The sequence below is a fragment of the Orcinus orca genome, chromosome 10, assembly GCF_937001465.1.
Source record: "Orcinus orca chromosome 10, mOrcOrc1.1, whole genome shotgun sequence".
NCBI classification, from domain to species: Eukaryota; Metazoa; Chordata; class Mammalia; order Artiodactyla; family Delphinidae; genus Orcinus; species Orcinus orca.
In genome coordinates this window covers 84,622,323-84,648,751 of record NC_064568.1, presented here as the reverse complement: position 1 = coordinate 84,648,751, position 26,429 = coordinate 84,622,323, and the positions used below count along the sequence as shown (strand labels likewise).

Below are 26,429 nucleotides of genomic sequence, written 5' to 3'. Positions count from 1 at the left end.
TTACTGGCAACCTTTGGTTACAAGCTTATTCGCTTTTCAATTCTCTTTCCAAAGTAGTTGCGCAATCAACGTCCTTTCTCAAATCCTCAAGAGATACAAAGTAAATAGGCGTTCTTTCAAAGGTCGTTCTTTCCACGTCTCTGACGACTCTTTCAGAGGAACTGACAGCCGAGATTGCCCTGTGAGGAAGGACCACGCCAGGCGGACTGGTTCAGGATACTTCCTCTTCCCTCCATGTCAGCAGCTCTTTGAACACTTTGAGCAAGAAACACAAAACACAGACTTTTCTTTTCTTTTCTTAAGGACAGGAATCGAATCTGGATTCCTTAGACAGACGTGCAACTCATATCGTTGCTTCTGACTTGAAAGGACAGTTCAGTATCATGGTAACTTCTCTGATCTTTGTGGGAAGTCCTTCCTCAGACTTGTACAGTTTCCCTACCTGCGTGCGCTGACCAGTGCTAAGCTCCACGTGGAGTGCTTTCTGGAGGTTTCTCTTCTCGCGGCTCTCTCCTTTCCGGTACTCTGTCCTGCCAGCTTTAGCTGCCTTGGTCTCCTGGACTATCCGCCCCGTCACTTCAACTCAGGGAGTTCACCAGCCTCCGCCTGGGTTCCTGTTCCACGCACTGGGGCCTGGAAACTCTCTCAAGGCTGCAATCCCAGATCTCACCTCGTGCCCAGAAAACTCGCTCATTCCTTTCTTTCTGTCAGGGAGCACCATCCTTCTTTGCCTGATGTTTGGTGTCTTGAAAACTGTTTCATCTATTTTGTCAGGTTTTGCTTCTTTCAAGCAGAAGGGTGTATCTGATCCTTGAGATTTCGTCTTAACTGGAAACAGGACTTTCTGCCCTTTAGAAGACGAAGGGGGAAAGCTGAGGCCTCTTCGGTGTGTGCTGGGGGTTGCAGGCTCCGAGGGAGCAGAGGCAGGCGGGCTGCTTAGTGCAGCGGCCTGTCTCAGGGCAGTTGGCATTGCCTTCCTGGGAAACGTGGGGCCTCATATTGCGTGTGGCAAGCAGTGTGCTCAGGTATTGCACTGGGGCTCCAGGCTGCAACTGGGCCGAACTGTCTGGAGGGCTCAGGCTACAGGCCTCAGCGCCGGTCAGGTGGTTTCCTCTGGTGTGTGAGTGTGATGTGTGTGTGTGTGTGTGTGTGTGTGTGTGTGTGTGTGTGTGTGTGTGTTGGGGGGTGGGGGGGGCGGGGTTTGGGCCAGGGCTGTTTGCGGGAGAGGAGGGCTCTTGTGTGAGAGCAGGGTTGAGTCCAGGAGTGCTGAGGGGCCGATGCCGCCCAAACGGGCATTCGGATCTCTGTCCGGCTGGAAGGCTGAAGGTGGGAGTTTTCTGATGAGGGGGTGGGAGCCTCGGAGGGCGTGGGATCCGGGCACTCTTTCCTTATCGCCTCCCCGCTGTCGCCCGCGGGGCATCGGAACACCTACGTGCTCCGTCAGTGCCTCACCGTGAGTGAATTCCGGTCGTCCTCTTGGTGGCCTGGAGATGACTGCCACTTAGCACAGCCTCAGAGGCTGAGATTGGATGAATCAGTGGGACCCGCCCAGCACCTGAGTCCACCGGAATGACCCCGCTCCGTCCTTCCTTCCCTTGCTGCCTCTAGTACCCTTTCTCTCTCTCTCCCCACACACACCCCCGTCTCTCCTTTCCATTAGGTTACTACTTCTCTGTGGTACCCTTTTCCCAATACTTTATTGAAGTATATTTTTAAATGAAAAGCGTTTATGTGTAGTTGGAGCTGATAAACTTTACCGATGTATCCTACTCCCGTGTGACCACCACCCAGATGGAGACTGAGAACATTCCCATTAGTCCAGAAAATCGCCTTATGCCCCCTTACCAGTCAAGACTGCATCCTGCAAGCTAATCGCTGTCTGATTTCTAGCACCAGACAGTTTGCCTGCTCTCGAACTTCATAGAAGTGGAATCATATAGCGTATCCTACTGTGAGGCATTTTGGGGGCCCAGCATGATATTTCTGAGAGTGATCTGAGTCCTTCCACGTGCAATAAGTCACAGAACTTTGTTCCGCTTATTGCTGGGAAGTTGATTCTTTCGATTTTATAAACAAACCAAAATTCGTTTGCATATACAAGGACACATGACATAGCTCGTGATGTTCATAGTGGGGAAAAAGGAGATCAGCGCGACGGCCTGTCAGCAGAGTGGCGCAGCGGGAGCGTGCTGGGCCCATAACCCAGAGGTCGATGGATCGAAACCATCCTCTGCTAAGCTTCCTTCTTCTAACGCCCAGTTCTTTTCTCCTGGATCGCAGGCACGACATAGCGAGAAGAAATTTCGTCAACTTACACATGCACCTTCTTCTTCGACCACCTCTAGACTCCATTGCCACCCCCTACCTAACCACTGTAAACCAGTTAGCGTTTTCCTTTCCCCTCCTTTTCCTTTCCTTTCCTTTTCTTTTTTCTTTTGCCAGTTGGGAGGGGGGGACGGGGGTGGGGAGCACAATCCACCCTCCTCACTCATTTCAAAAGAGAGGCGAATCTCTAGCCCTTCACACTCGAGAATACTTTAAAAATTTACCGTTCATTTCCAATGGATCAGTATCATTTCTTCCAGGAAATAAAATACACACTTCACTCCAGTTAGGGTTTTATACTTTCTTTACACTCGAAAGAAAAACATTTTTTCTTGATTTCTGCCCGATGACTATGTCGCATTTTTACTTGGGCTCGAGTCTCCTACCCTTTGTCGCCTCTGTTTTCGCTCCTACGCATGATTTATCAAATTTAGATCAAGTTAATGCGAAAGCTTTGTGAATCCTTTTTGAAAGCAATACATGTTGCAATTACCATGAAGACGCCATTCGCGTGCACTCTATGGGGAAAACAGAAGCAAAGGAGTTAAATGTGAATTGGCAGGAGAAAATGAAATGAGTGTGTTAAAATAAAAACATCTGTGCATCACTATCTAACTGTCAAGCTCAGGGGGGAAAAACACACACGTGGAAGTCTTAGGAAAAAAATTTTTTTCCCGTTTTTTGAGGAAAACTTTTTAGTGAAAGTACTCTTTAATGAGTCCTTACATCATGACAAGGAAGTATAAATTCCTCCAAAACAGGAAGCACTCTAAATAATGAGAATTTTTAAAAATCAAATGGAAAACTAGAAATGAGCTGAAGATGGCGATAGAGGGACCTGTTCTCTTCCTCTACCTGTTGCTTTGAAGGTGTTCTTATCTGGACGTCCACTAAACCAACACTCTTCCACTTATTTTGCCTGCTTACCCTCTAAATTGTTCAGAGGAGGGAATAGCCACGTTCTGAACAAAACTCTGGGTCCTTTGGCTCTGCAACGTGTGCCACCATGTGATGGAAGGGAGGGTTTACGCCTTCAAGACACCTTTCCTATGGGTCCCCAAGAGGTCGAGGCCACATCACTTCCATGTGTGAGATGTGATGAGATAAGCAGTAAACCACGCTCTAAGAGTAGAGAGCAATTGCACTCAGCCAGTCAAGCAAGAACACTCGAGTATCTGGGAAGGACATGAAATACCTGACCAAAGCGAGTGGGAGGTGGGAGGAACTGAAGCAGGAATGTTGCACGCGCCACTTTTGGCGTTTGCACCTGGAACTTTGCCTGTTCTCGAAAAGCGGGCAAATGAACTGAATTATATAGACTTTCCCTGTTGACGGCGGAGTTTACTCCACGCGACCCTGACATTTCCTAGCGAGGGTTCCCTGTAGACTTTGCTGGGCGCGCTGCTCCTCGGCTTTCTCTGCGGTTCCTGGTCTGGCCCAGAGCTCGGACCCTCTTCTGCCTGTTCAAAAAGAGTGGTCGTCCTAGAAATTGCTGGGGTCGTTTAGTTTTGGAGAGAGCCCGGGATGGAAGAGGCGAGGAGAAAAGAAATGTGAACAGGAAAACTCAGCTCTAGTGTTTAAGGAAGATGGAAAAAGCGAGAGCACTGTACCCCAGAGCAACTCAACTACAGCGTTGCTACTCTGGAGATGGCCAGGTCCAGTAGGAGACAGTGAAACATTTTCCTAAAATATATCTTCCTGATCGCGCGCTGGCTCCCGATGGATGTGAACGGATTCTACTTTCACATTCCCTTGCAAATCATGCCATTCTATTACTTTTTATACAACATTTTACTGTGGCACGTTACTTCAGGGGTAAAAATATTCCCTGTTGACAAAAAACAAATGGGAATATTGGTGTCTCCAAAGTCTCACCTGTAAACAAGACACAGGGCTGCATCTCCTTTGTGTATTTTATACAGTTTCACAGAGGAGAAAGTGACAAATTCTTCATCTACTTCCAACTACGAACACTACAGTTTTAATGAAGGGAACATACATATATATCACAGAAAGTTAGTGCTTTAATATTTTTACACTTATTCAGACTCGTAAAAAAATTATTCTCCTTGACTCTGTCAAATAGAAATCCATATTTTGTAAAACTGATTTTTATGTAGTTACTAGACCCCTGCTCACTATCACTCCTACTTATTGCCACCGTTTGTTAAATTTAGATAAACAGTGGAAATGTATTGAAGATTCTACTTTTAATAATGCACCTTAAATAATCATAAAAGCACCTTTTGTAAGCCACATACTTATTCAAAACTAATGGTATTTTTGCTAATTTTCACCGAATTCTTCTTATTCCAGCCATAAGAAGTTTTCATCCACAAACGCATGAATTGATGGGAGAAAATATTCCCTGCCCTTCCACTAAAAAATGTCTTACCAATGCAATTCTACTTTACATATGTAACAACTTCCTTATCAAAATTAGCTATTAATATTTTTACTGAATGCTCTTACTAAATGTGAAGGTAATTCAAGTCAGAAAAAAAAACACTTAAACACAGATTTATAGTCACTGGAAATAACTGAAATTTAGATTCCAGTTAATGTAAATAAATACTTTCTATTGCATAGTGGCATGATTGGGTAATTGAGCATAAAAATACATAGTATTAGGATAAAATTCTGTGGCAGAAACGGAATGAGAATATGTTTTGAGAGAAAACGTATTCTCGAAATTTTTTCAACTGTAAAAGCTCAGTAAGAAGGGCTTTTCGACGGAGGATGAGGGGTGGGGGGGAAGAGGAAGGGAAGGGGGAGAGGAGGGAGACGGGGAGGAGAGCTGTAAGGCCCAAACTGAGATCTGAGGAACGTGTAGAGAATGAAGACAGGTGAAGTGAGGGCAGAGGTGGGGACTAGAGTGTTGCCGGTGAAGAATGAGAAGATTATGGAGCTTGGGGGGAACAGAAAAAATTTTATCTTGACTGGAAGGCAATGCGAGTACTGAGGAAGGATGACAATTAAGGCTGGAGACACGAGCAGGTTAAAAGATTATCAAAGTGTGAAAGGCTCCCAGGAGAAAGGGGAAAAGAACTGGTTCTGTGTGAAAATTCTCTTAAAATGACTGCACTTTGAAGAATGGTACTGTACAGAAAGATGAAAAGGTAAGGCTTTGCCAAAAGCAACACTTTTAAAAAGTATTCAAAAGCACCTTTCCACCATGGGACGAGGTGGCCGAGTGGTTAAGGTGATGGACTGCTAATCCATTGTGCTCTGCACGCGTGGGTTCGAATCCCATCCTCGTCGACTTTTACAGTGGTGGGGACTGTGCCATTTGCTCTTTTATCTTCTATCTTGACAAAAGAATTGTGCATTGCACGTGTCCTTCCCAGATACTCGAGCGTTCTTGCTTGGCTGGCTGAGTGCAATTGCTCTCTACTCTTAGAGCATGGTTAACTGCTTATCTCATCACATCTCACACATGGAAGTGATGTGGCCACGACCTCTTGGGGACCCATAGGAAAGGTGTCTTGAAGGCGTAAACCCTCCCTTCCATCACATGGTGGCACACGTTGCAGAGCCAAAGGACCCAGAGTTTTGTTCAGAACGTGGCTATTCCCTCCTCTGAACAATTTAGAGGGTAAGCAGGCAAAATAAGTGGAAGAGTGTTGGTTTAGTGGACGTCCAGATAAGAACACCTTCAAAGCAACAGGTAGAGGAAGAGAACAGGTCCCTCTATCGCCATCTTCAGCTCATTTCTAGTTTTCCATTTGATTTTTAAAAATTCTCATTATTTAGAGTGCTTCCTGTTTTGGAGGAATTTATACTTCCTTGTCATGATGTAAGGACTCATTAAAGAGTACTTTCACTAAAAAGTTTTCCTCAAAAAACGGGAAAAAAATTTTTTTCCTAAGACTTCCACGTGTGTGTTTTTCCCCCCTGAGCTTGACAGTTAGATAGTGATGCACAGATGTTTTTATTTTAACACACTCATTTCATTTTCTCCTGCCAATTCACATTTAACTCCTTTGCTTCTGTTTTCCCCATAGAGTGCACGCGAATGGCGTCTTCATGGTAATTGCAACATGTATTGCTTTCAAAAAGGATTCACAAAGCTTTCGCATTAACTTGATCTAAATTTGATAAATCATGCGTAGGAGCGAAAACAGAGGCGACAAAGGGTAGGAGACTCGAGCCCAAGTAAAAATGCGACATAGTCATCGGGCAGAAATCAAGAAAAAATGTTTTTCTTTCGAGTGTAAAGAAAGTATAAAACCCTAACTGGAGTGAAGTGTGTATTTTATTTCCTGGAAGAAATGATACTGATCCATTGGAAATGAACGGTAAATTTTTAAAGTATTCTCGAGTGTGAAGGGCTAGAGATTCGCCTCTCTTTTGAAATGAGTGAGGAGGGTGGATTGTGCTCCCCACCCCCGTCCCCCCCTCCCAACTGGCAAAAGAAAAAAGAAAAGGAAAGGAAAGGAAAAGGAGGGGAAAGGAAAACGCTAACTGGTTTACAGTGGTTAGGTAGGGGGTGGCAATGGAGTCTAGAGGTGGTCGAAGAAGAAGGTGCATGTGTAAGTTGACGAAATTTCTTCTCGCTATGTCGTGCCTGCGATCCAGGAGAAAAGAACTGGGCGTTAGAAGAAGGAAGCTTAGCAGAGGATGGTTTCGATCCATCGACCTCTGGGTTATGGGCCCAGCACGCTCCCGCTGCGCCACTCTGCTGACAGGCCGTCGCGCTGATCTCCTTTTTCCCCACTATGAACATCACGAGCTATGTCATGTGTCCTTGTATATGCAAACGAATTTTGGTTTGTTTATAAAATCGAAAGAATCAACTTCCCAGCAATAAGCGGAACAAAGTTCTGTGACTTATTGCACGTGGAAGGACTCAGATCACTCTCAGAAATATCATGCTGGGCCCCCAAAATGCCTCACAGTAGGATACGCTATATGATTCCACTTCTATGAAGTTCGAGAGCAGGCAAACTGTCTGGTGCTAGAAATCAGACAGCGATTAGCTTGCAGGATGCAGTCTTGACTGGTAAGGGGGCATAAGGCGATTTTCTGGACTAATGGGAATGTTCTCAGTCTCCATCTGGGTGGTGGTCACACGGGAGTAGGATACATCGGTAAAGTTTATCAGCTCCAACTACACATAAACGCTTTTCATTTAAAAATATACTTCAATAAAGTATTGGGAAAAGGGTACCACAGAGAAGTAGTAACCTAATGGAAAGGAGAGACGGGGGTGTGTGTGGGGAGAGAGAGAGAAAGGGTACTAGAGGCAGCAAGGGAAGGAAGGACGGAGCGGGGTCATTCCGGTGGACTCAGGTGCTGGGCGGGTCCCACTGATTCATCCAATCTCAGCCTCTGAGGCTGTGCTAAGTGGCAGTCATCTCCAGGCCACCAAGAGGACGACCGGAATTCACTCACGGTGAGGCACTGACGGAGCACGTAGGTGTTCCGATGCCCCGCGGGCGACAGCGGGGAGGCGATAAGGAAAGAGTGCCCGGATCCCACGCCCTCCGAGGCTCCCACCCCCTCATCAGAAAACTCCCACCTTCAGCCTTCCAGCCGGACAGAGATCCGAATGCCCGTTTGGGCGGCATCGGCCCCTCAGCACTCCTGGACTCAACCCTGCTCTCACACAAGAGCCCTCCTCTCCCGCAAACAGCCCTGGCCCAAACCCCGCCCCCCCCACCCCCCAACACACACACACACACACACACACACACACACACACACACACACACACATCACACTCACACACCAGAGGAAACCACCTGACCGGCGCTGAGGCCTGTAGCCTGAGCCCTCCAGACAGTTCGGCCCAGTTGCAGCCTGGAGCCCCAGTGCAATACCTGAGCACACTGCTTGCCACACGCAATATGAGGCCCCACGTTTCCCAGGAAGGCAATGCCAACTGCCCTGAGACAGGCCGCTGCACTAAGCAGCCCGCCTGCCTCTGCTCCCTCGGAGCCTGCAACCCCCAGCACACACCGAAGAGGCCTCAGCTTTCCCCCTTCGTCTTCTAAAGGGCAGAAAGTCCTGTTTCCAGTTAAGACGAAATCTCAAGGATCAGATACACCCTTCTGCTTGAAAGAAGCAAAACCTGACAAAATAGATGAAACAGTTTTCAAGACACCAAACATCAGGCAAAGAAGGATGGTGCTCCCTGACAGAAAGAAAGGAATGAGCGAGTTTTCTGGGCACGAGGTGAGATCTGGGATTGCAGCCTTGAGAGAGTTTCCAGGCCCCAGTGCGTGGAACAGGAACCCAGGCGGAGGCTGGTGAACTCCCTGAGTTGAAGTGACGGGGCGGATAGTCCAGGAGACCAAGGCAGCTAAAGCTGGCAGGACAGAGTACCGGAAAGGAGAGAGCCGCGAGAAGAGAAACCTCCAGAAAGCACTCCACGTGGAGCTTAGCACTGGTCAGCGCACGCAGGTAGGGAAACTGTACAAGTCTGAGGAAGGACTTCCCACAAAGATCAGAGAAGTTACCATGATACTGAACTGTCCTTTCAAGTCAGAAGCAACGATATGAGTTGCACGTCTGTCTAAGGAATCCAGATTCGATTCCTGTCCTTAAGAAAAGAAAAGAAAAGTCTGTGTTTTGTGTTTCTTGCTCAAAGTGTTCAAAGAGCTGCTGACATGGAGGGAAGAGGAAGTATCCTGAACCAGTCCGCCTGGCGTGGTCCTTCCTCACAGGGCAATCTCGGCTGTCAGTTCCTCTGAAAGAGTCGTCAGAGACGTGGAAAGAACGACCTTTGAAAGAACGCCTATTTACTTTGTATCTCTTGAGGATTTGAGAAAGGACGTTGATTGCGCAACTACTTTGGAAAGAGAATTGAAAAGCGAATAAGCTTGTAACCAAAGGTTGCCAGTAATCTTTTCCACTTTTTCCCGCCCATTTTTCGTGTTAGGTCGAGCTCCCACTCTTGCGTCCTCTGGCCCTGCACGTGTCTCTGTCCTCGGCCACTGGTCCCGGAGGAAAGAGTACACTGCCTGCTGGGAAGAATGTTGAAGTTGTAGTAGGCCGAGAGCCGAGTTGGGTAAGGAGTGGATAAAAGGTCCGCGAGGGACGGTGGACTTGCAACATGTTATTATAGAGAGGACTCTACCCTCTTCGCAGGTGTGCGTAGGTTAAGAAGCAAGTTTCCTCCTAACGGATTCGGCAGGGGAAGTTCCCTGCGGAGGTGATCGTAAAGGAGTGGCCAGTACGGGGATCGAACCCGCGACCTTGGCGTTATTAGCACCACGCTCTAACCAACTGAGCTAACCGGCCCCCGAGCACCCACCCCTTATTCTCCTCTTTCGTTCCTCTTGCGCCCTCTCTCCTTCCCCGCCCCCACCCCCCAACCTCTTCCAAAGGTTAAGTTCCAAGTGTAGCTTCTCTCAGGAGAATTTGGTGGTGGTTGTTGCTTTCCACCCAAAATAAACAGAATGAGACGCTGTCTCCTGAAAGAAAACCAAACGGAAAGAAGGCACACCGGTTTTCAGTCGTACTCCTGGACGTGAAAGAGGAAGCCGACGTTTTTGGAGGAAGCTGCGGCCAACGGCCGGTGGAATCCATGGAAGTATGTGCAGTTGTGTAAATGGCTCGGCGCCGTGCAACCCAAGGCTTCCTTTTGGACAAAGGGCTGCTCTTCGAGTTTGGCTCTCTGTGTAGAGGGCACAGCAGATCTTTGGTGGGTTACACATGGAGCAGCTAGGTGTCCGAGGACCGTGAAAAGTAAACGTTTGTCTTTGGCCGAAGAGGTACTGCGGGAAATGATGGTAAAAGTTTTAAGTGAAAAAGTACGTCATGTCCCAGCCGGTTAGCTCAGTTGGGTAGAGCGTGGTGCTAATAACGCCAAGGTCGCGGGCTCGATCCCCATACGGGCCACGCCTGCTTTTACTCCTTACCACCCAAGGTGGTGACACGTCTCTGAGACTTGGAAGGCACAGGTTACTTAAAGAAAACGAAAAAAAAAAAAAAAAATCATACGCGTCACTCACGTTACACCCCCCACCCACCCCCGGCATTTTGGAACTGTCTAACCAGCGCTCTTCCGGAAGTCGCGGTCCTGGAAAGCAAGCTGCGGCATGGAATGTGGAGTAGCGTGGTGGTCAGGACCAGCTCCAATATCCGGCCCGCACAAGCCCGGCCTTTCTCGATTTACCATTGCCTCAGGCAAAGCCTCTCGTCTCTCTATTCGGAAGGGGTTGAGGGGTAACCCAGTGAAGCTAATATTGGTGAAGACACTCGTAGATCCACATTGATTCTTTCTTTCTTTCTTCTTGTTCTTCCTCCTCCTCTTCTTTTTTCTTAAAGCCTCTTTGATTTGAATCTGTGTATAGGTGTCTCTGTGTGATCCTTTGTCCATATTTGCCGTGTGAGACTGAACCTTTCTCCATATTTGCGGTATGAGATTGAAACCAGAAAACGTTAGATTGTGAACGTTCCTGTGATCGCCTTTGAAGGGTCCTTCCGAGTTGCACAAGAGGCGGGATTGATTGCCCTGTGGGTCAACAAGAAGGAAGGTGAGGGAGCTTTTCCCAGCACGTCATTGCGATCGGAGAAAGTTTGAAGAATTGGTCGGCGTGTCAATTGCAAGGTGATTGGGTGTCAAAAGGGTTCCGAGCCAGCCAGGAGTCGAACCTAGACTCTTCTGATCCGTAGTCAGACGCGTTATCCATTGCGCCACTGGCCCCTGCGAGAAGCCGGCCCTTAAGCATGCGTATTTAATTAAATGAAACCTCCGAAGTCGCTGGTTCCGGAGTGAGCATGGAAATAACCGCAAAACCGTTGACTCCGACAGATTCATATAATTCGCGGCGAGTGTATATACTACAACGTTGTTTTCAATTTCTATATTTAAAATCATAAGAATTGTAACCCTTAGAACATTCCATACGTGATAGCAAGAATGTCATTCCCTGAAAGCAAGTTTTCTCCTGCGAGTGCTCTTTGCAAATGTTTGCAATCAATCTGTTAATCTGCCATGCTTCCACCCGCGTCATATATTCGGATGTACTTCTATTGGACCCTGATGATGTGTGCGCGGATGACTAATGACTGCCCTGTATTCTCTTTAATTAAGCGTTAAAAAATAGTGCACATCTGTTTGGTTTGGAAATGCGTTCGGCTGTAAGAATCACATCTTTTCCTCTTACTGTTAAAAGAGTAAGCCTCACTAAGAGGGAGAATCATGGGCAAATTCTGTGATAAACCATGCATCGGATAAAAGCATGCAAAAGTCAACGGTAAAGGCAAAACGAGGCAAGAATTCAGTCCTTCAGTAAAGGTACACACATTCCAGAAATCAAATTTGACATAGAATGTGGGAATTTAGGAACTGATTTAATACCACATACATTTCAAACAGACAGACATGCTCTTTTTAGACAATTTGGTTGCATGTTTATTTTAGTTTTCAAATTGGGCAAAAGAGATGCCTCAAAATGTACAACTGCCTCGAGAGAAGGACCTTGGATGTTGAGAGACAGACACGGTATGGTAATGTTCTTGACGGCCCAAACTTGGAATCCAGAGTGCAATGCGTTCTCATCCCAGCCTTGCCATCTTTCACCTAACTGGCTTTTGCAATAAAAGAGAGGTGTACAGTGCTAACAGAAATGTGAAGATTTACTTAGAAAGTTTTGTCTGAAGGAGTAATGGTGGAGGTCAAGTTTCAAGGTTGAGGAGATGTTCACTAGGTATAGAGGAGTATTTGGGGTAGAACGAATGATATGTGCACACATCCCTGGGAAACAAGAGGAACTGCTGGCAGGTAGGACAAAGGGCTGCTGGTTGGGAGAGAGGGGGCAGTGAGGTACGAAATGAAGCTGAAGACACAGGAGTGGCCGTGGAGAGGATTTCAGGCCATAATCTTCAGGGCCGCATAATAAAATAGCCATCAGATGTTTAGGTGATAGGCAACTCTTTTAGAAACACTGCTTTCTGTCTGTCATACTTTTGTCCTCTCAAAGTTCACAGAATCTGAGATCTAGTCTGACCTAATCTAAGCAAAAGCCAGCTAAAATTCCCCCAAACATTTGAGAAAACTCCCAGGCGTTCAGATCATGTGACTCCCCTTAGTCCACGAGGGACAAGAGCCAGGGTCCCTGTAGAGAGGAAGTACTACTGACACTGGCGTCCCAGGAAGGGAGGCGTTTAATCTTCATCTTTAAAACAGACATTTTTACTTCTGGTAATGGTAAAAGTTAAATGGTTAAAGCAGATGTAACGGTATGGTTTTGTTTTATGTTTTTTGGGTTTTTTTTTAACGGTTAAAGCTGATGTAAAAGGTATGTTTAATAGGTCGCAAAACAGGCTGCTCTAGTCAGGGTTAAGTTTTAGTTAAATCATACGTAAGCCATGATTTCCCCACACCTTAATATGTGAACAGTTCTTCCGTAACCATCAAGTAGAAATACTGTATGCGGTACTTCCTGTGTTTTTGTAAATAAAAAAAATCGGTGCCTAAAACACTCACACCACCAGCTCAATATACTATATCAGAACATTTCCCCCTGTCCTTTCTCTCTTCTGAGAAATCCCTCACACAGCCCGGCAAATGCAGAGTGCGCTGTTCATGGTCCTGACTCCGGGAAGAGGCGGGCTTCCTGGTGGCAACGCGGACCATCTCCGCCCGCCGGGCACGCACCTTGAGTTGAGCGGGATGCCGAGCCCCTGAAGTGTCCGAGAGGAGCCCCTCGATACCCTGCCTGCGAGGGCCCCCGCGCCCCATTCCGCGTACGTCTGTCCCACAGACTTGTCTCTAAACACACACGCCGGTAAACCCACCCTAACCCCTTTCCGAGCCCGGCCGGGACTGTTCTGTGCCTAAAGGCAACTGCCTTTTGAACCCACGTAAGCGACAGGTGTCTGCGCCCAAAGGACAACTCGTGGCAGCGAGCGGCCACCCCTCCCAGGCAAGCCTAGGTGGCTGAGGCGAGTCGGCCTACGGATCCCGGCGCGCAGCCTGGGCTTCCGGAGAAGGGGCGGCTTGGCCTTGACCGCGTTGTGCAAACACCTGAGCAGAGAGACCCGGATCAAGGCGGACTGCAGACCGAGTCCCCGAGGGTATTGACGGCGGTACCAACGCGGACCCCGGGAACTAGGAGAAAAAGGAAAGGGCAGTGAGGTTAAGCAACGGCCTCTGCCGGACACAAAATCCACGTGTACTTTCTGGGGACGGGAAACGTTTCTGATTCATTTCCTCCACCCCCTCCTCCATTGCTTTCCACCTTCTCCACACACAAATTTTATATTGAAGGCTTTTGAAAATATTTCTGGCAAGGAAAAAAAGAAAATGCCAGAGATGGAAGACATCTGGAAACATCACCTTTTGTTTTTCGTTTGTTTGATTTACATCCTTGTTTGTCTGATGGCATTCATTCACTTATTCATTTCTAATTGCGGTAAGCGTACCTCAGCTGCTTCCTGGCCATTTGCTTGCATTTCAAATCATTTGCCTCTACAGTGAAAGTGAAAACAGTAAAGTCTGTTGAAGAAAATTTAGCAGAATACTCCATGCCTTTGAGACGAGCAACTATATGTTAGACAGGACATAATAAGCACTAAGCATACAAGAAAGATGCTACACTATACCCACCCCCACCCCCACCCCGCAAAACAAAACAACAAAAACTGAGCACGTTTTTCCTCAAAAGTCCATTCGGAGAGAAAAACACTAGGCACAGACTGGCAGGACATACTCATAATTCACACAATGTAAAAGACGTTGGAGTCCGAGGAACCTACAGAAATGTTAAAATGCAGTAAGTACTTTAACAAGATGTAGTTCTGAGCACTGCTGCTGTGAGGATAGGTTGGAAACCCTTTGTTTTGAGGTCGGGCACCTTAGAGAGGGCAGCAAGGTAGTAAGGAAGTAGTTGTACTTGTGGGTAAAGTGGCAAAAGCCTGGGAAGGGCACTGTTTCCGCCCGGTTTCGAACCGGGGACCTTTCGCGTGTAAGGCGAACGTGCTGACCGCTGCACCACGGAAACTTCACACACACGTTGCGTTTTACAAGTCCAATAAAACGGCATTTCCTTGGTGCTCCCCAAGTCTAATAATTTTGAGTATTTCTCTTTAAATATATTATCACTCACTCACTTTGCTTACCCTCCTTTTTAAAAACGTGTTAAAATAAGAATATAGGAACTCTACGACTCATAACCAAACGTAACTCAAAAGCAGAGTCCAAATTCCTTCCCCAACACCACGCAGGGTAACCTCAGGCTCCTAGGGCATGTGATTACAAGGAACTACCCGACAGTACCCTGTGACTTTCATTTCCATGTCTCTTGCTCACCGTAGGACCCAGGACATAACACACAGAGCCCTGAAGACCCCCAGACTTCCGAGAGGGCATGCTTGTCCGGAGGAGACTGCTGAGCAGGGGCGGGGTGGGCTGTGCCCCAGGAGGGAGTGACAAAAGGAGTAGTGTTTGGGAATTCATGGGACCGGACTCTGTGCCGAGTAGGTTGAGGTGGGAGTCGTCAGTCAACTTCTTATCCAGTGTCACTCACACTGGCCTGGAACGCCTGTGCTCTGAGCGACGTCAATCTGTGCAACAGCTGACGTACTAGACTATACTTTATTTTTCTCCTCACTTCACCTGACCTTCGTCACTGTATTTGTCCACTTCCCATCTTTTACCTCAAGGATCAGGGAGGTGCTCAGCAGCAAAACAATGGTCTTTCCTCGAATTCTCTGTGAGAATTTTGTCATAGGACAGCTCTGCATCAGCACATCTGACCAAGAGCCAAGCTGAAAACTCCTGCTCTCAGCAACTCAAACTTGGACTGGTCCCAAGGTTGCAGGAAACACAGAAGAGAGACAGTATTTCCCAGCTAGCAAGATTGCAGTCGGTTTTTTTCCTGATATCGAGTTGGCAGTATAAATGATGATTTATTATTTTCCAGTACTTTGATTAGAAGTTTACTGTAAAGCAGTCAATGAGTGGCCCCCAACGTGGCCAATCCTGACCCTACCAGATGTCCTGAAAAAGTATGCAAGCCTGAGGTAGCAAAGGGCACATGCACTGAGTATTATAATAAGATTGCACGAAATCAGTTAATTATTTTTAAAATTGCCAAATGAAACCACAGAGATAAATGGTCATTCATTTTCTGGTACAGATGAACTTATTTGCAAGGCAGAAATAGAGACAAAGATGTAGGGAACAAAGTTATGGAAACCAAGGGGGGAAGGGGGAGTGAGATGAATTGGGAGATTGGGATTGACATATATACACGGCTATGTGTAAAAGAGATAACTACCACATAGCACAGGGAACTCTACTCAGTGCTTGTGGTGACCTCAACGGGAAGGAAATCTAAAAAAAAGAGGGGATATATGTGTACGTATAACTGATTCACTTTGCTGTACAGCGGAAACAGACACAAGGTTGTAAAGCAGCTATTTTACTCCAGTAAAAATAAACTAAAAAGAAAAGAGGAAACGGTTATAACACTACTTGATTTACACTACTCTAATTTATATTAGAACTTTTCCCTTGTTCTTTTATTGGTTTTGGATTAGATTTGACTAAAGGCAAATGGGTAAAAACAACTCCAGACTAAGTAATGGGTGTGGAAAATAGCTGTAAACATATGTAAGTGCAGAACTTGAAAGCACACCCATCGAAACTAGATCACTAATTCAGTAGCCTTGCCCCACACTGTATGGTCCACGTAACAGTAGTGTAGACATCACTCATCTGGGAGACTGTAGAAATGGTGACTTTCAGACCCTGTTGGAGATGTAGTCATCTAAAACCCTCATTGTAATGGACCATACCAGGTCATTCATATGCTCACAAAATTTTGAGAAGCATGGCTCTAAGGCGCTATTCAATGTGCCAAAAAGCTATCTGGCACAAAATTGGGGGTATCTGAGGGGAGAGGTTGACCATGCAATGAATCAGTCAAGAGAAACAAATGTCTCCATTGTGTTAAAAGTTCTAGGAGGCAAAAATAATTGAAGAGATCACACAAAACCGAACTGGCAATGTCTGACACCTGATCTAAAAGGTAAAGGAAAGACCAAGAAGCACTCTAGGCAATTCTAATTTTCCTCTCATGATTTCAGGGCAAGTAACGCTCTTGGGAGAGTTGTTGATATTATATTTATTTTTTAAGCAAGGGGACTAATGCTGTCCCCATCTCCTCCTAGGACTTGAAGGCATGTCAACTGCAGTTAATTCCACTTTTTGTTTGCCATGTTTAAAACACTGCCACCTTAGGCCCCACTGGGATTCGAACCCAGGATCTCCTGTTTACTAGACAGGCGCTTTCACCAACTAAGCCACGGAGCCAACTACAACACCAAACTCATTCTTATAGTATTTGAAGGAGATGTCACTTTCCTCTTTCACCAATGCATTTCTCAAGAATTTTTGATTAATGATAGAGTCTCGGGACTACTTCTCAGAATTTCTATCAAGTTCTTTTACTTTCTCTCGCCTGAAATATGCACAGAAGTTTACATGCTGTGCCAAGACAAGAAAAACTTTCTGAGCCTCTGGGCCCTTGAAATAGGCAGCCAAGCCATTTCACTTCCAGGAGCTTTTACAACTTCGTTATAGGAGATATTTCTCAGTTTCAAATCTGCAATTGGGAAATGATGGTGCTTATCGGTCTTGAAACATAACATGAACTGGAGCACTTTGAAGGACTTCACCACACCATTTGCTACTCTTACTGTGAGAAAGCAATGTCTTACAAAAGAGAAACGTGCTTCCCAATCTTGATTTTGGAGCTATGTGGCAGGTAAAGGCATGCAAATGGAAAAAGGAAGGTAAGAATTCAGCCAATGTATACATGTTAAGAACGATGTTTGACACAGAGATATAGACAATATAAAAGGTAGACATGTCTTACTTAAAAATGTCATAAAGTTCTTAACTCGTCCTAGTTCCTGAAATCAACAATCAATGCATAAATATCAGAGAGTTGTCCTCCCCTATGAGAATGAGAGGCAGTATGGAATGATGCTTAAGAGCACAAACTGTGATGTCAGGCTCCATTGGTTCTTTGTCCCAAACCTGTCATTATATTTGGGAGCTTGGGAAAATAATGTAACATCTCTATTTCCTGTTTTCATTTACTCAAATTCTTTGGGGAGTGCTGGCGGATGGTGTGGGTTATGACTAGCCTCAATCTATAAGACTTCTACAGGCGTGTTATATCTAGGACAGGTACACAGCATTGCTTCCTGAGCTGATAGAGAACAGTGTAAGGAAACTGCCTGTATCTCTTGCAATAGCAGGCAATTTGTTTCCTTTTGTTGTTTATTACAACAGCTCGAGTACTTCTGTAAAGGTAGGTCACACTTTCCACTCATTTCTATTTGAAGAACTCTTTCGTTGTAATCAAATCTATAAGATTTAAAATTTTCTGCCCAATGCAATACACCTCTCCTATTGTATTTTAAGTATCAGGTATTATGTGTATTAATGGGAAGACTAAGTTAAATTAGGAACCACCTGCATTTATGCACATCAGAGATGCCTAAAACTTAAAACACACACACACAAATCCACCCAGCATTAAAGTAATCTATGAAGTCTTTAAGAACAAAAAAGAGGGCGTGATTAATACTACCTGGGAGAAGTCTGAGCTCTGTGAAGAACCCACCAAAGAACATTGAACTGGCCACTGTTCTTTCTGAAAAACTTGGATTCTATAATGGGACCTTGGTGTGCTAGATAAACCCAGTTTTGTGGGGCAGGATGTAACAAAGAGAAGTGGTTCAGTTGTTTATTGGTCCAAATGGAAATATTTTAGGCCCAAGATAGGAAAGAAAACCCTTTGGGTGTGAGGTGAAACTTTGTGAGAGAAACCCACCGAACTTCAAGTTCAACATAAACCAGATGGCTCCATTTCAGATGTCTTTTACACGCTAAAGACAAATCTCATTGGTCTGGTTTGCATTTCAGTGTGCGAATGGGACTCTAGGAGAGTATTTGGCAGGACAAGTATACATCATCTGGCACAGATAACCATATAAATATCTCTGCCATGTCCCTCACCAAAATAAGACATCGATATCACATTCCTTCAGCCTTGAACAACTACCTGTCATGGAACTACTGTCAACCAGGCATTTGCCTCAACACTGATTTCAGTGGTGGCAAAGAGACATGTTTCTTATTGTAATTTTTAAAATTAAATTTTTATTTTGGAATAATTTTAGAAAAGTTGCAAAGACAATACAGAGAATTGCCTTATACTCGTTACCTAGTTTCCCTTAATATTAGCTTCTTCCACTATCATGGTACCTTTGTTTAAACTAAGAAGCCAATGTGGGTACTTTACTAAAAACTAAACTCCTGACTTTGACTATATCACACCAGGTTTTACACTAATGTCCCTTTTGTTTCCAGGATCCTACATTGTATTCAGCCTCCTCTAGTCTGTGACAGTTTCTCAGTGTTGATGAAGTATTTCTGTAGCATACTTGACTGTTTTCCAATCTGGGTTTGTCTGATGTTTTTTGCATGATTGGTTTGGGGTTATAGGTTTTTGTGGGAGACCACAAAGATAAAGTACTTGTCCCATCGCATCATATCGGATGTTACATGATAGGAGCATAGCTTACCATTGGTGATGCCAACCTTGATCATTTTTAAGGTAGTGTTTGCCATTTTTCTCCCTTGTGAAGTTCCTATTTTTTCCTACTTCCTACTCTACTATTTAGAAGTTAGTCACTCAGTATGGCCCATATTCCGGAAGGGAGGGCATTAAGCTTCATCTCCTGGGGGGGTGGGGGGAGTATTTACTTATATTAGTTGGAATGCTTCTGTAAGGAAAATGTTTCCCTTCTCTTGTATTCATTGATTTATTTATATCAGTATGGACTCATGAATATGTATTTTATACTTTGGATTATAATCCAAAACCACACCATCTGTTGTTCAAACTGTTCCAGCTTTGGTCATTGGGAGCTCTTTCCCTGTTATAAAGAGACAATTGGCAAAGCTGTTTCTTTCCTACTGTGTTGATATTAATAAATAATTTTTTCACACATCATATAAAAAAAATCTTGTTTCACCTTTCGCTGAACTAGTTAAGACCCGAGTGTGGAAGTGTGGAAAGTGTGGATGGTTTCCCAGTTTATTTTAGGACGAAAATAATCCAGTAGGGTCAGTTTCTTTGCAAGAATCAGTTACCCAGTGGAAAACTAATATGCCCAAAGCGGCTCTATTTCCCTTGTTAGTCACTCACTACTACCCTTTCACCCTGTAGATGGGATTCAAAGGAGGACTTCAACCTTGGGGTAAATCAGAGATGTGTGTTTAAATTTTTTTAAGTTCTCAGCGGTTTGTCTGTCTCCCTGACATTAATTGTGACATCGCAGTGGACCTGAGACTGGAAGAACTCTCATCTGTGTAGAAGTGTAAGAGGTAAGCGTCGTCGTAGAAGTTGGCCTGTAAGGGGATCGAACCCACGATCTTGCCGTTATTAGCACCACGCTCTAACCAACTGAGCTAACCGGTAGCCTGTTCCCCTGTGGGCAATTCAATAAAAGGGAAACAAAATGGTTTCTTCAAATTCTCGGGGCGGGGGTCCGGGGGTCCGGGGGTCCGGAGGGATGGGGCGGGGGAGGCGGGGAGGGAGGAGAAGGAAAGGGAACACAAAGAACTGAAACAACCGAAAAGTGACGTTAATTTTTTAAATCTCCACATTCTTCCTATTTCACTCTGCCTCATCTCGGAGTTAGGAAAAAGAAAAAGGGAACAAAACATTTCGCCTGATTGAACTCTACTTCTTGGGGGCCTCCCTCCAACTGACGACTCTGAGCCCCCCAAAAGATCAGATTCACCCAGGGAGGCTTCCTTCCTCCTACCTATTTAAAATAATTTATAAAAATAAATTATTTTAAAATAATTTTATTTCATACTATCAGAGTCCTTAATCCATCTGGAATTCATTTTTTTAATTGTATGAGATGAAGCAGTTTTAAAAATTTTTTTGAAGAGTTTAGCTACTTGTACCAACTGCACTTGGAAAGTTCATTAACTTCCTGCCGTTCTAAAGCAACGAATTTAGCCCTCTTTTTCATATTCTATACCCTCCCCGTGAGGGATCTCACCTTTTCCCAAGATTTCGATATTCTAAGGTACATTGACAACGCTCCAATCTTTCCCTAGCCCTCACCAGACACTCCATACATTCATTTGCTCTAACCAAAAACCTTTGCTTTATCCCGGATTCCTCTCTTCATCTCACACCTCACAACCCCTTTAAGAGCAAATCGGTTAAATATATATATAAATCTGACCACTTCTCACCACTTGCATTGTAAGCGTCCTCGTCTGGGCTACCATTGAATCCCACCTGGATTCCCGCAGAACCCTCCTCCCAGTCTCCCCGCTTTCACTCCTCTACCGTCCCAGCTCAGCCAGTAGCCAGAACAATCCTAACAGTGAGTCAAGTCATGTCATTTATTTGTCCCAAAGCCTCTGCTTGTTCCACATCTCACTCCTGGGGACTTCCACCAGGTTTTCTCTTTGCCTGGAATCCTCTTCCCTCATACTCTGGCATGGCTGAGTCTGTCAGTGAATTCAAGTCTTTGCTCAGATGTCAACCTCTCATAAGAGCTCAGATGAAACTGTAGCGCCATCTTAACCCACCTACCCTGCTCTATATTTTTGCCATGCCGTTTGCAGTTTGCAATCTCTTTCACATGGGAGTTATTTCCTATTATGTTTATTGTTTATTTTTTAATCACACCCCCTACTAGAACATAAACTCCAGAAGAACAGGAATTTTATGTCACTGAGAACATCCCAAATATTAGAAGAGTGCCTAGTAACCAGTATCAGATGCCCAGTATTTTTTGAGTGAATGAATGATTGAATATGACAAATATTTCCTTCATATTCCATAGTCATTTCACACTCAAGTCTATAAACATTCCATGTATTCTGCCAAAATTACATTTTCCATCCTCCAAGTCAAATGGCTAAGGGTCGGTCTTCTCCAACTCCCCCTTACCCTTATTCTGCCCATCTCCTCCACCCACACGGTGCAATCTGTCACCAAGTCCTGCTTCTTAATCCCTCCTCTCTCTACTGCCTCCCCACGCCCACTGTTAACTACCTGGTTAACAATCCCTGTTAACCAGGTAATTAATTACCTAGCTTGAATGTATTGTATCTTTCATCTTTGTTGGTGTCTCCACAGCCTCCCACACATTTCCAAGCCTCCAGCCTGTCCCCATTTGACTCCTCCCTCACATGACAGCTAGAGCAATCTAAACCCAAGCTTGTCTCTTTCCTACTTAAAATCTTTCCATTACTCTCCATTGTATTTGGAACCCTGTGCACACTGCACGATATGGTTTATAAGCATACCCATGATCTGCCCCTTCTTCTCCCAAACCATGTCTGACTCCTTGAAAGTTACCCAGATACATGCGTTCTGTCTTCCAGACCCTCCTGTGCACGTGTTTTGTCTTTGGCCTGAAATACCCTTCTCCAGTTGCTAGAACTGGAGAACACACACCGTAAGACAGAATTCAAGTTTCAAGACTTAGATAAGATGACCTTCTGCCCTGCTTCCATTCCCTTAGTACCTGTCGCTTGTTATGGAATCACTGGCTTACTTACCAGTCTCCCCACTAAATTGTAATCTCCAAAGCAGAAGTTTTCCTTCACCTCTGAATGGCTGGTGCAAAGCACGATACAAGGTATACAGTCATCACTGTATAAATGTTAAATTATCATGTAAAGAGCTGTAGAAATTGTCTAATACTTTTCCTCTTACCCCCCCCCCCCACTGTAAGATGGCAATCTTGGGTTGTGGAATGCCTTTCAATGTAGAAACAGCATGGATATTTAGAGTCCTGTATACCTGGGTTAGAGTTCTGACTTTGGTGATTTGCTGTAGTGAGGGAGAAGCGAACGAACACACACTTTGGAGCCAATAGGGTTGAAATCCCAAATCTAACCTTTACTAACTGGTTGAGCTTCGGCAAGTTTCTTAATATCCTTCTGTCTCTGAATAGATGTGAGTTTTATAGCAATTCCTGTATCATAAACTCATTTCAACAATTTATTTTTATTTTATCAACCAACTTAAGATTGCTTATTTTTCCAGTTAGGTCTCTTCCAAGGTATCCGTAAAACAGGAGATAGATGCATTCAGGGAATCATTCTTGCCTTTTCTTTTTTTCCATCAGGATGGAATATGTTGTAACTACTCATAGACCTCCCATTGGTTACAGTACAGAGGTCAGCTTCGGTATCTGCTCTTCCTCCCTTTCTCCCTTTGTTCTCAGGCCCAAGAGTCTTCCTGCCCTACCCACCCTATCTGGGAGAGATGTGAGGTAGAGGGTGATTTTATAAGGTACAAATTAAAAGAAAAGTAGAAGCTTTGGTTCCCTACTTGAGCATTTCTCACTCGTAATTATGGAGGAATTATGACCTATGGTGTAAAGAAAAGAAGCAAGGTTGCACCACTCTGTGTGTTTCCTCCCCTGGCCTTCCCGTGGATGCTCTCATGGGTAGACCATTGATCCTCAAGGAAAAGTTGGCTTCAAGGTCAAATTGCATTAAGAGCTTCTCGAAAGTAAATAAATTAAACTAAAAAAAAAATCTTCTCCAAGAGCCAACTGAGGAGCAAAATAGCAAGAAATGAGGAATCGGCCTCCCTAGGGGACCAGATAAAGGAACCACTTCTTTGAGCCAAATAAAAGCAGGCTAAGATTTAGAGAGAATCTAATCCTCCTCCCAAAGATGCAAGAGAATATGGGTTGTACTCTTTGCCTCCCCGGCACGTCTGTTCCCAGAGAAAAAAGCAGGAGGCAGTGTCCTGACTGAGCTCACCGTTGACACAGAAAGGAGTGGGTAGGGAGGGGAAGGCAAGGCTCCGTTCAATTCCAAAGCTTTGGTTCCACTCAGTTTCATTCTGCTATCACCACTGGATACTATAGTCCTTCATTTTCCTCTAGAATGTAGATTAGGACCTCAAGGTGAATGTGCAAAGCTCTCACCTTAGATCTGGGGTATTTTCGCTGTAGAGAATCAGAAGTGACTGAGGCACTTTACTATGCTGAGGTCCAAATCAGAGTACGAGTGGCAAGGAACACAGTTATTTCTTGTGGGCATGATGCCTTCGGGAATGCCCTTGCTCCCTATTCTGTGGGGTTTTTGATTTTTCACCAATGGAAAACGAAGGGGCTGACGGTCTGAAAGATCTTCTCCCAACAGACCCCTGGGGCAGTGGAGAGGGCATCCCAAAGCCAAGGCTGCTGCCTGCCTTAACTGATCCAGTGACAGGGGTGCTCTGAGCAAAGGGGGCCATGGATGTGTCCCCAAACATAGTTTCTCTTGCAGAAATGCTGGCCTTCCCCAGGGCCAAAGGTGTGCCCTGGCTGGTCCAGCCCTGGCTGCCTGGGCCCCAGCCTTTCCCCAAGGGTGTGATGGCGTTAGTGCTCCCACTCGGCACTGCTCCAGGGCTGAGTGCTCCGGAGCTGGAGCTCGCGTCTGGGGCAGTGACGCTGAGCCCAGTCTCCTCACAGTCCACGGGGCTCACTAATCCCCCAAAGTCAAATGGTCGTGGGGATGTGCTGCCAAACACTGAGCCACAAGCCCCAGTCTGATGGCTTGGGGTGACAACTCCCAAACCATTCGTATTAGACCAAAAGGGAACCTACTGGAGTGCTGTCAAAGGCCGGCCGGAAGCTGGCAGGGATGTGAAAGGTGGAGGCTGGTGGTGCCAAACCCCCAGAGGTTGACTGCGTGGTACCGCTGAAGGATGGCTGGGCTGGGGTCGGTGTTGGGGTTGAGGAGGCCACTGTTGAGTTTCCAAAAATGGGAGAGCTACAGAAGCTTGGGCCAAGGGCTGGTTGGGGGGCTTCTTGCTTCTGCACATATGCAGCCCCAAATGCAGGTTGGGGAGTGGCTCCCAGGGTTAGTGGGGAAGGTGGCCTTGAGCTTGACTCCAAGGGAATTGTGAATGCTGACTTCGAACTGGAGATCCTGGATGACAATGCAGGCTGGCTGGTGGTTACTAGGGCTGAAGCTGCCGGAGGGCCACCCACAGCGCTAAAATCGGCAGTGCTCCTGGTAGGGGATATCTGGACAGCACTGGGAAGAACCTGGCTAAAGACGGTGACTGTGTGCACAGTAGGAATGGTTGGACGCTGGCACAGTGGGAAAGTGAAGCCTGCATCTGGGGAGAAGCTGGCCCTGAAAGCACAGGCAGCCCTGAGAGGGAAAGGGGGGCAAGTGGAAGGGCTGGAGCAAGTGCGGCCCATGGTACTGGTAACATTCACTACACCAAATTCCAAAGGCGGCTTAAAGGAGCCTTTGGATGTGCTGGCTGGGGTGGTGGACATGACTACAGAGGTAGCCTTGACCAGGCCATGGAAGAGACGGGTAGAAGCAGGAGTAGGTGGAGGAGTGGTCTGCTTGAAAGAGAAAGGAGCTCTCACGGGCATAGTTTTAAGTGGTCTTATGCTGCCAAAGATAGGCTTGAAGGTGGGACTTGAGATACCTGGAGGTGAAGATGCTGCAGCTGTGCTTGAAATTCTGGAATATGAGGAGCCTCCTGTCTCACTATTGGCTGGGAGCCCCAAGATGGGTTTTGACATGCGGTCAGCAGAAGTTGCAACAGGAGGTGCAGATGCAGGAAGATGGGGGGCTGGGCTGCTCATCAATCCAAACAAAGTGCTTTGCATGGTGGGTGCTGCAGGGTAATGGCAGGGGAGTCTCGGGGTACGGCAGCTTGAGAGGCTGAAGTGGCCACGTGGTCTCAGTGACTGGTGCTGTGGGAGAAACAAGGGTCAGAAGGATGAAAGTAGTGGTGGGTTTTGAGTCTGAAGAGGTGCCTGAAAGGGGCTCTGACTGGGAGCACACATGTGAGGCCAGCAGGCTCGCTGTCTTCAGAGGCGAGTGGGCCACACTGATTGCCTCTCCGGTAGGTTGTGGGAAGGCCAGTGGACTTGGAGACTCCTGCATTTTATGTAAGCTTTCCAGCTGAGGATCAGTGCCCTGGGACAGGGGAGGCTGAATAGCAGACCAAGTGTCAGGGACAGAGTCTGTGGTGACCTCAGTCGTATCTTCTCTGGCTTTGTTGCTCCGTTGGAGTCCAGCTTTTTTCCCTAAGGCCAGGTCTTCGGGGACCGCATAACCGAGCTGAGGAGGCAGAGTCAGGGACAGCAGGCTCCTGGGGCTTGACAGAAGCAGGGGAACCTGATTTTGCTGCCCAGAGCTGCCAGATGTTTCTGGGGACTCATCTGATACCAGTGGGGCTGGAGAGTGAGACGGATGACCAATGTTCTTTCCTTTTCATTGGCCACTCTGGTACCTGGAGTTATGTACTGGGAATACTCTTCCAAGGCTCAGAGAAATCTCTAGAAGAGCTGTAAGAGCTTGTAATAGCATTTCTTTGGGAGCTAAGGGGGCCACCTGTGTGTGTGCTGGCCAAGGAGTCCATGGAGGAGCAGCTGGGCCTGTTATTCAAGCTGTGATCTGAGCCCCAGCAGTCGAGGCTTCTCTTCAGAGGCCCAGGCCTCGGCACAAAAGAAGTGAGGACTCCATTTTTCGTCAGAGGCTTAAACGCAGATGGTCTGGTCTCTGGAATGCTCTTACTGTCCAAGCTCTCATGGAACAAGTGGTTCTTGCCATCTCACTTTCCCCTTCTTGCACTTTCTGAGGCCCCTCAGCACTGTCTCCTTCGCACATGGGTCTGGGGCTTCTCAGAAGGTGAGACCCCTGCAGAGTTCATTACCTCTGCTGGGGCAGTGGAGGGGGCCGCTGTCTGCTCACGAGGAGCGAGGCTCCTGGTCACCGGGCTCCTTGTTGCCCTGGGGTGCCGAAGAGACCAGATACTCCCCTTGAAGTAACTTTCCCACCAGTCTGAGGGAAGAGGCCCCATGATGGAATTCCGGGACCTGTTCATGGGAAAGGGCCTCCAAGCCTCATTGACCACGCACGCGTCGGGACTGGTAGGATCCCAGTTCGGCAGGCTCCTCGCAGGTCTGTGCCGAGGGGCAGGGTGGGCACGATGGACGTGCTGAACCCGGGGGACCTGATGAAGGGGCTGAGCTGGCCGGCGGTTCAAGGGCCTCTCCGACAAGTCTGTGCGCCCCCCTGCTGGGGATGACGGCCAGAGTCCCAGCTTGCCCACGTAAGTGCCCAT

General features: G+C 46.4%; 1 protein-coding gene and 9 non-coding genes across 10 annotated transcripts; 3 read left to right on the top strand and 7 right to left on the bottom strand.

Annotated features, from left to right (window-relative positions):
* The first annotated feature begins 2,164 nt into the window (after nt 1-2,164).
* TRNAM-CAU (transfer RNA methionine (anticodon CAU)) lies at nt 2,165-2,236 on the top strand. The gene has a single exon. It is a non-coding gene; the product is annotated as a tRNA-Met (tRNA).
* A 3,268-nt stretch (nt 2,237-5,504) lies between these two features.
* Nucleotides 5,505-5,586, top strand: TRNAS-GCU (transfer RNA serine (anticodon GCU)). Its single transcript has one exon. It is a non-coding gene; the product is annotated as a tRNA-Ser (tRNA).
* Nucleotides 5,587-6,936: 1,350 nt separating this feature from the next.
* Nucleotides 6,937-7,008, bottom strand: TRNAM-CAU (transfer RNA methionine (anticodon CAU)). The gene has a single exon. It is a non-coding gene; the product is annotated as a tRNA-Met (tRNA).
* A 2,488-nt stretch (nt 7,009-9,496) lies between these two features.
* TRNAI-AAU (transfer RNA isoleucine (anticodon AAU)) lies at nt 9,497-9,570 on the bottom strand. The gene has a single exon. It is a non-coding gene; the product is annotated as a tRNA-Ile (tRNA).
* A 526-nt stretch (nt 9,571-10,096) lies between these two features.
* On the top strand, nt 10,097-10,170 carry TRNAI-AAU (transfer RNA isoleucine (anticodon AAU)). The gene has a single exon. It is a non-coding gene; the product is annotated as a tRNA-Ile (tRNA).
* Nucleotides 10,171-10,905: 735 nt separating this feature from the next.
* Nucleotides 10,906-10,978, bottom strand: TRNAR-ACG (transfer RNA arginine (anticodon ACG)). Its single transcript has one exon. It is a non-coding gene; the product is annotated as a tRNA-Arg (tRNA).
* Nucleotides 10,979-14,206: 3,228 nt separating this feature from the next.
* Nucleotides 14,207-14,279, bottom strand: TRNAV-UAC (transfer RNA valine (anticodon UAC)). Its single transcript has one exon. It is a non-coding gene; the product is annotated as a tRNA-Val (tRNA).
* A 2,241-nt stretch (nt 14,280-16,520) lies between these two features.
* TRNAT-AGU (transfer RNA threonine (anticodon AGU)) lies at nt 16,521-16,594 on the bottom strand. Its single transcript has one exon. It is a non-coding gene; the product is annotated as a tRNA-Thr (tRNA).
* Nucleotides 16,595-19,704: 3,110 nt separating this feature from the next.
* On the bottom strand, nt 19,705-19,781 carry TRNAI-AAU (transfer RNA isoleucine (anticodon AAU)). Its single transcript has one exon. It is a non-coding gene; the product is annotated as a tRNA-Ile (tRNA).
* A 3,594-nt stretch (nt 19,782-23,375) lies between these two features.
* Nucleotides 23,376-26,429, bottom strand: LOC101287039 (POM121-like protein 2). Its single transcript, XM_012539204.3, is given in 6 exon segments — nt 23,376-23,925; nt 23,927-25,023; nt 25,025-25,558; nt 25,560-25,892; nt 25,894-25,982; nt 25,985-26,429. Coding segments are annotated over 6 exon segments (3,048 nt in total).